Raw genomic sequence first — 13,470 nt, 5'->3', positions numbered from 1 at the left:
AAATTGGGAAATCCCTAATTTAAAACTGAAAAGACGTTTTGGATTTCTGTTACACCAACTAACGGATATGATGATGATGATGATGATGCTAATAATAATAATAATAATAATAATAATAATAATAATAATAAAGAAGACCAGTATCCCCGTGTTTTAAAGGCTTTCAAAAAAGGTTTCCTGTGATCCTTGTCGGCTGGACAAAAAAAAAAAAAAAAAAAAAAAAAAAAAAAAAAAAAAAAAAAACTTTAAAATCCCCCCTCCCCCTTTTTTCCTCCACTTTTACGAGATAAAAACTAAAAAAAGTTATTTATTCTTTTAATTTTCTTATTTTTGTTCCAGCTGTGGATGGGACATCCTACCGGATGCCCGACATTCACCCGCTTTCTCAGACATCCCATCTGAGCGATCTTTTTAAGATGCTAACCGTCCTTATAAGTGCAATTGTTTGTATCTATTTCTTTTGGACTTGGTTCACCCACCGGGCATATTCGCCAGGTAGTGGGAATAGGCTTTTTTGTGCATGCTCCAAAACCTATAATATAAGTTGATTGATTGACTAACCCTTGATCCGAGAATACGTTCGCCCGAGCAACGCCGATTATTTTCAGATAAATTTTAAAGTTTTTTTTTTCTTTTTTAAGGGAAATATTGACACATTGCATTTTTTTTAAATGTCAGTGTTTTAAAAATAGCATTTGTGTTTGCTGTAAACGTCATACGAACGCATTTTACAACGAAAGAAAATTGATATCAGCTGTTGTTTAGATTTTTCAGATGAAAAAAAAAAAAATGGAGAAACAAGAAAACGAAAGTTTCTGCTTTTATTAAATTTATTCGTTCTTACTTGGTATTATTAATATGTTGTTTATACAGGAAAAATAAATATTTTTTTAAACTCTTCAGCCTTCGAAAAAGTAGTAAAAAAGAAATCAAATAATAAATGTTACCAAAGGCAAGACGTTACTCTTCTACATAACTGACTAGGTATTTAGTGTTTTACTGTTTTTTTAACTAAAATGTAAAATGTTAATTCGGCTCGAAAAACAAGTGTTCTCAAGGGTACACGACCAGTGCGGTGCGACCACAAGAAAAACTGTCCGCGTAACAAATACATTGTAGCCACTTTTTCTTGTGATTGCGTACCCTTTGAATTTGCTTGCTTTTCAAGCCGAATAAACATTTTACATTTTAGTAAAAACACTAAAAACATACCCAGTTGGGTAGAAGGGTAACGTATCTTGCCTTTGGTAACATTTATTTGTTATATATTTGACTTTTTTTACCACTTTTTCGAAGGACTGTGAGCAGTAAAACATACCCAAATTTTATGCAGATTTCGTAAAATGAAATATGGGAGGAGGTGACAAGTACAAAAATATTTCCCTTCTTTTTTTTTTACAAAAATGTATTTTTAAATATAAAATAATTTAAAAGTGATTAAGTATCGAAAATTTCATGAAAATCTGACAGTTTATTTTTTGTCAGATGTATTAAACACGGGTGTCTTGTCTTTAAAATGAGAATACAAAGGTTTTAAGGTGTTGATGTAAACAGCATTTTCATTATTTTTGTACACTGAAATTTTTGGGGCTTGTTAAAATAGAGTCGATATGTCGATTTTTTTAATACGTCGTTTTAAGCAAAAACATTACATACTTAATTGTCATGTCGAAAATAGTAACTTGTCCGAAAATTATGAAAATTCATCAAGTCGAAAGATATTTATACTTAAAAGTACTTTTGAACGGAAAATTGGGTAAAATTGCATTTTTCTTAGATGTTATAAAGTAGACGATGAAGATGTCATAAACAAGGGGGCATAACTCGGAACGCAAATTTAATGGTGACCAAAAGTTTAGTCTTATAGCGTTGTATTTTTCCTAAAAACACAATAGCAAATTTTCGTAATTTTTGGATATATTACTATTTTCGACACGACGATTACGTATGTAATATTGTTTTTGCTCAAAACGACATATTTTTAAAAAATCGATCTACTGACTACTTTAACAAGTACCAAAATTTTCAAAGGACAAAATATGTTGCGCCTATATTTTTAGTTCAATTAATGAGGAAAACAAAAATTTAAATTCAATACAAACTTCGGGAGAGGAAGAGTCACCCCCCTCCCCTCATCTAATAGTTTTGCTACGTAATTTTAACAAACTGGCGAGGTTGAGGAGCAAAAAAAATTACTAAATGCAAATCTGTTGTTATCATCACTTCTATTTAGCCAACCACGCGTCTTTTCCAACATGGCCGACAATCATAATAAAAATTACTATAAGCCGATTGACAATCACCCTCAGACTTACACTTACGATCCCCCTGCCACTTTTATTATCCTTTTAAGCCTGTCGCAACCAAATCGCCACAAAAGTGTCGGCCACGTTGGAAAGCAGGCGTAGTTGGTCAAGTAAAAGTGACAATAACAAATGTAACCAGTAAAAAGTAATACGTGAAAAGTAAACGTGTAAATATAAAAAAGTAAACGTTTTGTAACATTTGTTTTGTTTCGCTCCCCTCTTTTTCTACTTAACTACTGCACACTCACACAAACTTATCCCTGTAATACAGGGACCCTGTATGTTTCAAGGATATCTTCAACATCTAATATACCCCCTATTCATTTTCCTCCCCACAAGGGCAAATTTAGACAAAAGCTCAGTTTTTAATGAGTGTAGAGAGAGGGGGAATTCAGCTGCCGTAAAAAGGGGGAGCGAGTATGCCATATCTACGATGCGATGCGGCCTCTATTTCGAAACGTTGCTCAAGTTTTAATCTATATAAATAAAACATTGGATGTATGTATGTGTGTGAAAATATTTAACCAATAAACTCTTAAACTACTAGTCACATAGCACTGAAATTAGCAGGAAATAGTAATCAATTAGATACGAGCAAAAACGGTGGAATAAAGATAGGGAGTTTTGAAAGCCGATTTATCAAATTTTTTGTTTTGTAGTTTCAGACTACTTTTTGATTGTATCTGAAAGATTAAATTTCCAAAAGGAAAAAAAATATTTGTACACATGAAAAAAAAAAAAAAAAAAAAGTTATGAAAAATGTTTTCACAGCGAGCTAACAAATTCAGCTAAATTTTGAAGTTAAATAAATTCATTGTAAAAATCCTTTGAAAGATAAATATTAGTTTTCCAGATCTATTCAAAAGATAATTAGTAAAGTCCTAAGATATTGAATTAAAAAAAAAAGAAAGAAAGAAAAAACTTGTTTGTACAAAAAATAGCTTAATTAGCTCCTAAAAGCAAGAGATTATCGCTTCTTCGCAGAATATCAACAAAACTGAAGTCTCTAAAGATGGATTATACAGAAACCCAAAATCTCAATCGAAAGGCTGTCTGAAAATGACATCAAGTAGTTGAAGGGAAGTAGCGGTACTGTTTTTTGCCTGCCTCCCCCCGGCCGTGCATCCTTACGTTTCTATCGTGAAATGTTTGTATGATTTTTAGTATTTTTTAATTCAATTTTTTTATGTTCCAGCTTTTAAATAAAAAGAAACAATTTTTCTTTTATATATTTTTCAATATTATAAAAAAATATATATTACGCTGAAAGTTTCAAATTCATGCAAATAAGGAAAATATTAGAATCTTACACATAAAAATTATGCGAAACCTGTACTTAAAAAAATGTAGAAATATTTTTTTGCAATTATAATTTTTTTCGGTAGTTCAAGAAATTAATTTTTCTTCGAGTTATATCGAATTCATTAATACGGACTTTACAGGGCTTTTTTCGTTATGTTCCTGTAAAAATTAATTTTTTTTTTAATTGTTATAATTTATGATGCTTTATTTTCATAAAAAGGCTAAAAATAAATTCATGCATTTTTTTTTTTTATTACTGAAAACCATAACTTTAGTAAAGATATTTTTTGTTTAAACAAAATAATACTGAGATTTAAGTAAAAATAATAGGTTCAATATATTCCGTGATCATTATTTGATAAATACTGAAAATTTCATTAAAATTTGTTAATTTCCTGATTTTTGGTAAATTTTTAAGTAAAGGGAAGGGTCAAAATAACATTTTGAGTATTGGCCATTCATTTTGCACGTACCTAGTAATCAGACACCAAGGATGGTTTCTAACGAAGGAAATGTTTGTTTGGAAGGATGAATAACGCGTACAGAAATATATCGCAAGTTAAAATGCAAAATGTTCATTTCAACTTCCTGATATATTCCTATGAATTTACGCATGCGCAAAAGTAAATCATATCTTGAAGTGGTGTAATTTTAAATCTTTCATGTCTATATATCGATAGCTCAAACAGTAAAGAACGCGGCTGTTTTGATTTCGATTCTAGCTGATGATGGTACCCAAGTCATTTGTTTTTAACTTTTGAACTCAATACTATATATCAGGTACAACATAATATTCAATAGAGAATTATCTCTGTAATAATAAATATGAAATCTGCATGAATTAAAACATATTTAAACATATTTTACGACCAGGCAAGCCCCCCCCGCCACCTGCTAGTTTGCTTATAAAACAAAAACACGTGTTGAACGAATGACGTTTACAAATGATCAATCTTCACTGAAATTAAAAACGTTGAGAAATCAATAAAAAAAAAAAAAAAAAAAAACACCATGAAGCCAACGAACTAACAAAATCGACGGTAATTTATTCGCTTACAAGCATTAAATCCGTATATATTATTAGCATACGATTATTATCATGTTGACTCACAACTGAGTTGGTCACTAGTCTAAACAGTCTCACTGGCATTTCCTGGTATAGGTGACTCAGACGACCGGCAATAAATTAACTCCTTCTCAAAAAGAGAATATAAAGCCTGGGAGGGTGAAACTTCTAATACAGAGCAATACCTCATATTTTCAGGGCAGGCAGGACCGACTGATACTCAAACGGCCCACCTTCCATCGGATCGGATCGAATCGAGGAATGAGGATGTATCTTCGGCTGGTATGGAATCAGTGAGCCTTCGAGTTTTAATATACGTCATTATATCTATACGATCAATGTCCGAACGTTAACTAATTTGCATATTTCTTTGCAAAAGGAACTCTTATTAATTTACTTTATTTTATTTTTCTGTAATCGTTTTCATTTTACTATTACCCAAAGTTCTGTTTCAGACCATTTTTCATGCCGTGAATAAAAACTCTGCATTTTGGTTAAAAAGCAGATTTTTTTTGTCGCTTGTTCCCCCCCCCCGCCTAAAAATACTAAAACAACTCTGATATGCGTACATGCAATGGAAAGAAAATATCATATACCAAAAATCAAGTAAATTGATCAAATAATTTTATTTTTAGATTAGAAAATTCAATTTTGTGGCTAAAAGAACAGATAATCTTGCAACGCCATCTTGAAAACACGCCGACGAAACAAGGACAATAACTTCAAGTAACTCAAACTTGCAACATTTTAGAAGACCATTCTTAACATGAGGGGGCATTGAAAAAACTCACATTCACTAAAAAAAAATTTTTTTAATGAAAAAACTACTTGATCATTTTATGTGATTTTTAGTGTACGATATTTTCTTCCCGTCTCAGCCACGAACATCATATGGTGCTTATGCAGAGAAGTTAAATAGTATTTCCATGTTAAATTCAAGTTTAACGGTATTTTAGTTGATTCAATTGTTAGATGAAAGTATAGAGTAGTTACAAAACATCCTCCCCTCCCCATGTTAAGAATGAGTTTCTGAATAACATTATTTCAGCACGGTAACTTCTCTGCATAAGTACCTATCATACAGTTTTTATTTTAATTTACTTCGGGGTGGTGTGGTTCTGGATTTCCTCAATTTTCCCCGGGTAACGCCGGCGCACAGGTTTTGCTAGTAACGTATAATTTAAAAGTGAAAATAAATAATTCTATGTATTGTCAATTTCACACCTCACATGATAAAAATAGGTTTTGTTTCAATAATAAGTCTAATTAATTAATTTCGGGTTTGTATTACAATCCACCACAGACAGCGGTACAAAGTAGTTGTCAGATAACAAATAAATGTTATGAAAGGCAAGATTAGTTACTTTTCTACCTAACTGGATAAGTTTTTAGTGTTTCTATTTAATGTAAAATGTTTATTCGGTTCGAAAAACAAGTAATATTAAACGCTACCTTAGAACAAGAAAAAAAAGTGGCTGCGACATCTTTGAAGTCTCGACAAAGACTTCAAAATAAGAAATAAAACAAAATGGTGGTAGAAACCCACCCAATTGTTTTTTGTTTTTTTTTAAGTGATTATCGATACTTCAAAGGCGTAAAGAGATATCGCGGCCATTTTTCTTGTTCTCCGATAGCGTTCAATATTACTTGTTCTTTGAACCGAATAAACAGTTTACATTAAATAAAAAAAAACACTAAAAACTTATCGAGTAAAAAAAAAAAAAGTAACTTATCTTGCCTTTGATTAACATTTATTTGTTATATATTTATTTATTTGCAACTTTTTCGTAGCTCTGTGGATTGTAAAACAAACCCTTAAATTCTTTGTCACTGACAAATTATGAATTAAAATGATTAAGAATACATAATTCGCATTATTTGGAAAATTATTTAGGTTGTTACATGAAGAACGTTTAGACCGATGTAATCTCCGACCTTCTACAGGTTTGTCTTTTCGAACTTGCCAATCTGCTGTACGCCGGATTTTGAACTGGGCTTACAGAGAGATTGTTCTGAAGAAAGCCAGTGGTTACACGGGCCAAAACGTTGTGAATATACGTAACAACCAAGATGAGAATAGTCCAATTCAAATTGTCATTAATTCTTATCTTAAAAATTCCCAAGAAAATTAAAAGAAAAAAAAAAATAACAGACAGTTTAGTAACTAATCTCGCCAACAAAACAAGCAAATAAAAATAGGGGCGAATTAATGGACGATAAAATTAAAATTATGTTCTTTCATATGACAGGGGTCCGTTCAAACTAATTGTGTTTCTCTTTCCAAAATGAATCCTAATGAACTTTTTGCTTTAAACTTTAATTCAAGACAAAAATTACCTTCGAAATTTCACGAAGTAAACAATTGTTGTCATTAAAAAAAATCTAGTAATTAAAAAAAAAAAAAAAAAATGGCTAAAGGGTAAAATTCAGATACGCTACAACAGAACACCAACCACTTTAATTTTTTTTTTTTTAGGGGTAATCGAGGTCGTTGATAACGAATCTGATAATCAAACCCGGGGAAAATTTACCGTTTGCATGGTATTAACCCCTGAACCCACGAATTATTTTCCGCCATTTTACAGCTCCCGCTTATGCTACGCGCGAGCGCGCAGTAACATAAACAACGATTGTTGAATGTGCCTCCAGGGAGCAAACTGCCTTTTCACATGGCGTACGAATCATTTTGTGGAACATTTAAACTTATACAAAAAAGAAGAAAAGTACTCCAAATTTGTGGGGGGGGGGGGGGGGGTAATGTCGGAAAGACTTTTTTTTTTTTTTTTTTTTTTTTTTTTCTCTCTCTCCATTGGCGGACAATTTAAAATTCGTAAAAAAAAAAAAAATTAAAATTAAAAAGAAAAATACATTACAGTACTTTCTTTTTTCTTTTTTTTTTGGGGGGGGGAGGGGTGTTTTACGTAGTTTTTAATGCGGTTTACAAAAACAAGCACCAAACATTTTTATGTTTTTCGTTCTTTGTTTTGCGGGTTGTGTGGCTTAACAGGTGCTTTTGCAGTTTAATTAACCGTTTTTCCGTAAGTAACGCCGACATTTACCGATTATTTTAACATTTTACTGCTTTCTGTTTACATTGGGGGAAGAAGGGGGGTGTTGTTGGCGAGCACGCCAGGCGCCACCTCCCCCAATGTAAACAGAAAAAGGTGCTTCTGCAGACAGACATTTACCGATTAGAACACACCATTTATTTTTCGGAGATTTTACTGTTTACATTGGGGGAAGGAGAAGTGGGCGTGGGCGCCCACCCCCCTCAATGTAAACAGTAAAATCTCCGAAAATGTTAAATGGTGTCCTAATCGGTAAATGTCGGTGCGTTACTTACGGAAAAACGGTTAATTAACTGCAGAAAGCAACACAAGTTCTATAATTGAATCCCCCTCCTGCAAAAAGAACGAAAAAACATAAAAATGTTTGGTGCTTATGTTTTTGTAAACCGCATACGTAAGGCAAAAAAAAAAAAAAAAAAGAAAGAAAATCCCCAAAATATACAGTATTTTTTGTGATGTAATGTATTTTTTTTTTAATTTTTATTTTGTCTTCGAATTTTAAATTGTCCGCCAATGAAAAAAAAAAAAAAAGTTTTTTCGACATTACCCTCCCCTTACTTGAAGCGCTTTTCTTTTTCGCGTAAGTTTAAATGTTCCACAAATGATTCGTACGCCATGTGAAAAGGCAGTTTGCTCCGTGAAGGCACATTCGACAACCGTCGTTTGTGCGCTCGCGCGTAGCGTAAACGGAAGCTGTAAAATGGCGGAAAGTAGTTCAGGGGTTAATACCATGCAAACAGTAAATTTGCCCCGGGTTTGATGATTCGTTGTCGTTGATTACCCCTAAAAAAAAAAAAAAAAAAAAAAAAAAATTGTTGGTGTTCTGTTGTAGCGTATCTGAATATTTACCTAAAATTAACTAGTAACCAAAGATTGGTTATCTTTACGATTCGTGCCTCTTCTTCACTTCCAGTTAGCCCCTAAAGTTAAGAATCGCTTTTCAAATGACGTTATGTAGGGTGGGGGCGGTTAAATTCGCGAAATTTGGTCTAAAAACTTCGAATTGTGCTAAAATGGGTGATCGAGAACGTTGCATTAAGCACCCCTTACAAATATTTAAATATTGATTTTTCGTTTATATTTTTTATAATCTGTTAGACTAATGCCCATTCAATAATATTCCGCTGAAAAAATTGAAAAATAAATAAATAAAATAGAAAAGGAGCCAAGATTCTTAAGGTTAGCCATTAATTTAAAAACAAAGCAGAAACCAGGAGTGAAATGGAGACACGAATTGTAAAGAAAACCAAAATATTTAAACAACTGACTTGTCTAAGAAACCAAAATGCATTCTAGTGAATTCAATCTCGTAATGATTTACCAAATTGAATTTGTTTTAAATTTCATTGGGTTTTACGCTATTGCAGATTTAAATAAACAATCAATCAAAAGTAAATGGAAAGTCACACAGTGGCGATAAGCACAGGAAGTAGTCTCAATTTTAGAGACTGTTTAGTTGGATTCCTGGTTTTAAAATAACTCTTTGTCAGGAAATATATTAAAAACACTGAAACAGTCGATTATTAGACATTAATTTCTGGCTGTGATTAAAGTTTAAAAGGCGCAAGTCAAGTATTAATGTTCGTTTGTCTCAGTTTTTGAACGCGCCCCTGTCATATCAAATAAGCGTTTTGTTGGTTCTCTCTTCTTTCTTAACTCTAATGCCGACAAACATAACTGGTAAGAGCTAAAGAAGAAAACATATCAATAATGAAATAAACTTTCCAAGTGAGGAGAGGCTAAAAGCAGAGGAGGGAGAAGAAAAACCACAGCATACAACACCCATTATTGTTGAAATTGACGTACACTTACGCTGTCTGAAGCCTGGAGCATCCATTCCTTACAATAACAACACGGCCAAATTTGGGGAGAGAAAAAGGGGGGAAAAGGCGACCGAACAACAATATGCCAAAAGATCCACGTCGCACGAAATGAAGTTTCTGGTTCTTTTTTTCCCCCCCACTCTCAACAACTACGTCAACATTAGAGAGTTACTTTTGTAAGGGCAGATAACTCTACACGTTTATTGGTATTAAATTTAAACCACCAGAAATCTTATATGAGACCTTTTTAAGGCACATGATATACTAAACCAAATTTTAGTGTTTGCTACACACACACACACACATACACACACACACACACACACACACACACACACGCTATTTACCTCTTTTCCACCGGGAGGGGATGTGACACAAGGTCGGGAGGTGGAATGAATAAGCCAGCACCCCTAAAGGAGGAGCAAAAATAAGTTTGAGTAGCCTCGTCGACATTCCTGGTGAGGGCGCCTCAAACAACAAACGATAAACTTGCTCCCTCTGAAAGCCAGGAGGAAGGGCCTAGGAGGATGAACCCTCTGGGGCTACTAAAGGCTATTAACATTTGCATCAGTCCGGCAGCAAAAAAAACATCGAAATGGCCCAATAGCCAAGTGGCCCAGTTTCTGTCGGACTGATTGTTGAGGTGGAACCTCGACTGGTGTACTACAAAGTACACACACACACACACACACACACACACATTATTATTATTATTATTATTATTATTATTATTGAATATATAATTTCTTAACATTTTGATATTCTCATAGAATCACTCGTGCATTCAATAAATATTTAATCAAAAGAAAACCACTTCATTTGGGAAGGGGGTGTTGCCACACGATCTTAGAGTTAGTGGTTGGGTTAAGGAAGTTTCTTTAAAAGTGGAAGAATATTTGTTTAAAACTATATAAAAAAAAAAAAAAAAAGCAGTTTGGTTGAACACATGATTTATTCTAGAAAAGTGTCTTATGTTTTTACAAGAATTACAAAACCCAAACGGTTAAAAAAATGTTTTTAAAAAAGGGAAATAATTAAACTGTGTATATAGCGTTTTTTTTTTTTTTTTTTTTTTTTTTTTTACAAAGGAATCACCACTTATCAAGGCCTGAAGGCCACTCAAAGATAAAGGCTAATGAGTGCGTTATGGTCTGACATATTCTTTCATTGTTAAGAAGGAAGAAAACAATACGCTTGATATAGTAAAGAAGTTGTGATATGACCTCTATTTTTATTTTTGGGGAATCTACCCAAATGGAAGAGATTGTATTGTATATCTTAAACTCTGTTGATTAGAGAGTTCTCTAAGGGGAGGTAACAGTTACATACTATCACATCCCCCTTCTTTCAATTATTAGATAAAAAGACAAGAAAAGGAAAAATTTTATGAAACGATGAGACAAAATGAAAAATCAATTAGTCCCATCTCTAATTCTTTTTGGAGAGTCTGATGACACGTTCAGACCTGGTAGTTTTAACTGTTGCATGGTTGTTGTAGGTATCTATGTCTAATACTCCATGGGGTGTTTGTTTAAAAGGTGACTGTTGTTTTTGTGTGCTGTTTGTCTCTATATTGAGTGAACCCGGTTCTCCAACTTCCAACGTAGACCCCTACTACCATGTCTCCTTCTCCAACATCAGGGGTCTACGTTCTAACCTTCCAGAGGTTGAAACCCAATTACAGGAGACTAAACCAGACCTTTTATTTTTAAGTGAAACTGGCATTGGACAGGCTATTTCCCTTGATGAGTTTGCAATTACAGGATACTCTAACTTAACTTCTAAATCTGACCCCCAAGATCGCCATGGGCATGGAATATGTGCCTATATTAAAGATAGCTTTCCATGTGGGAGGGACATCTCCAGGGAAGATCCTAACTTACCTTATATGTGCTTCCGGGTTGCTTTAGCTCACACTACTGCATTTATATTTACTCTCTATCGCCCCCACAACAGCGGAGTTACTATCTTTCAAAGCATATCTGAGAAAATTGACCAAGTCCTTTCTACTTATCCTTCAGCTAACATTCACGTATGTGGAGACTTCAATGTTCACAACGTCGAATGGTTGACCCACTCAAGACCGATGATGAGGGGAGGTTCTGTCATGATTTCTCCATTGCCTATGACCTCACTCAGATTGTTCAGGAACCTACCCGTGTGCCCGATAATGACGGCCAGTATGCGAGCCTACTAGACCTTTTTCTCACAACTTGCCCTGAACTATGTTCAGTTTCTGTTCTGTCGCCTCTTGGATCTTCCGACCACTCTGTTGTATCAATTAAGATAAAAATGAAATGTAATAAGTCCCCAGACGTACCTCTTCATCGTACAGTATATCGATACACTAAGGCTGACTGGGATAGCTTCCGTACATTTATATCTGATCTACCTCTGCATTCCATGTTTAAAAAGGATGTGTCCTCTATAGTATTAGACCTAACTGAATGGTTAATTGTAGGTATTGACCATTTCATACCCTCTAAAAAGTTTCAGCAAAAACCTAACAGCCAGCCATGGTTCTCTCCAGAATGTGCTGCTGCCATTGCGCACAGAAATCACTTTTTCCACTGCTTCAAACATAATAGATGTATGGAAACTAAAGCCGTTTTCAGGACTGCCAGCAACCATTGTAAGAAAGTAATAAGGAACGCAAGAGAGTTGTATGCTCAATCTGTTAAGTCCAAAGTAGCTGAGCAGCGGCTTGGTTCCCACCAGTTTTGGCAAATAGCAAACAGAATCCTGAACAGAAGCGTGTGCTCCATCCCAACTATTATCAATGGATCTGAGGTAATCTCGTCAGCATCAGACAAAGCCAAACTCTTTGTCAAGAACTTTGCAGCTAATTCTACCCTTTGCGACCAAGACCGCCAACCCCCAATATTTCCTCTTGTATCAGAAAACACGCTATGTGATATACGTATATCTGTACGTGATGTTGCCAAACTAATCAAAAACCTTGATTCCAGTAAAGCAACTGGCCCTGATGGTATTCCAATTATAGTACTCAAAAAACTTCAACCTGAACTAGCGCCCATACTTACAAAACTGTTTAAACGATGTCTTAAGGAGAATAGTTTCCCATTTCCCTGGAAAATCTCATCAGTATGCCCTGTATTTAAGAATTCAGGTGATCGCTCATCCCCCTCTCAGTACAGGCCAATAAGTCTCCTGTGCGTCATGAGTAAGTTGCTAGAATCTGTATTAAATACAGAAGTAATCAAACATCTCAACAAAAATAACCTTCTTAGTGACACTCAATATGGTTTCCGTTCTGCTAGATCTACAGCAGATGTCCTTACAGTTATATCGCATAGGATTAGCAAATCTCTCGACGGTGGCAATCTTTCTAGGGCAATTGCTCTTGACATATCTAAAGCCTTTGATAGGGTATGGCATAAAGGTTTACTTCATAAGATCGCTAGCTATGGTATAGCTGGAAAAGTCTTCTCAATTATTAAATCATTTCTTTCTGATAGATTCATAAGAGTAGTAGTTGAGGGGCAAAAATCAGAAGCTCACAATATTAATGCCGGTGTCCCTCAGGGATCCATCCTGGGCCCAACTCTTTTCCTGATCTACATTAATGATCTTCCAAATCATATCCTTACATCATTTGTAGACATTTATGCTGACGACACTACCATTTATGGTACCACATCTAAGGCAGTAAACGAGCAAGTTCTCTCCAATTCTCTCTCCTCTGATCTTGAGCACGTAGTACAATGGGGAAAGGAGTGGCTGGTTACTTTTAATGCATCTAAAACCAAGCTTCTCTCTTTACATCATCAACATTCTAATCCACATTTGTCATCAATTGAAATGAATGGCTCTCGTCTTCAGGAGGCCTCAAGTTTTGACAAGCTTCTGGGCTTGACCATTACTCCTGATCTTAAATGGAACAC

At 34.4% G+C, this 13,470-nt stretch overlaps 1 protein-coding gene across 3 annotated transcripts in view; it reads right to left on the bottom strand.

Moving 5' to 3' along the window:
- Positions 1 to 9,749, bottom strand: part of LOC145260283 (protein YIF1B-B-like) — a 51,167-nt gene extending 41,418 nt beyond the window's left edge. The window contains exon 1 of one of the 3 annotated variants that reach the window (XM_080118122.1): positions 9,549 to 9,749. In XM_080118122.1, coding sequence (XP_079974248.1) covers positions 9,549 to 9,579 — 31 coding nt within the window. In that variant the 5' untranslated portion in view covers positions 9,580 to 9,749. Of the gene's footprint in view, positions 1 to 2,196; positions 2,273 to 9,548 lie in introns of those variants that run through there. The other 2 variants (XM_080118123.1, XM_080118121.1) reach the window with 2 other exon arrangements.
- Between the last annotated feature and the right edge of the window lie 3,721 nt (positions 9,750 to 13,470).

The sequence above is a fragment of the Euprymna scolopes genome, chromosome 36 (genome assembly GCF_053919585.1).
Source record: "Euprymna scolopes isolate OS-2025 chromosome 36, ASM5391958v1, whole genome shotgun sequence".
Classification (NCBI taxonomy): domain Eukaryota; kingdom Metazoa; phylum Mollusca; class Cephalopoda; order Sepiida; family Sepiolidae; genus Euprymna; species Euprymna scolopes.
Note: the sequence above shows the minus strand (reverse complement) of the source record. Positions and strands in the feature narration are given on the sequence as shown.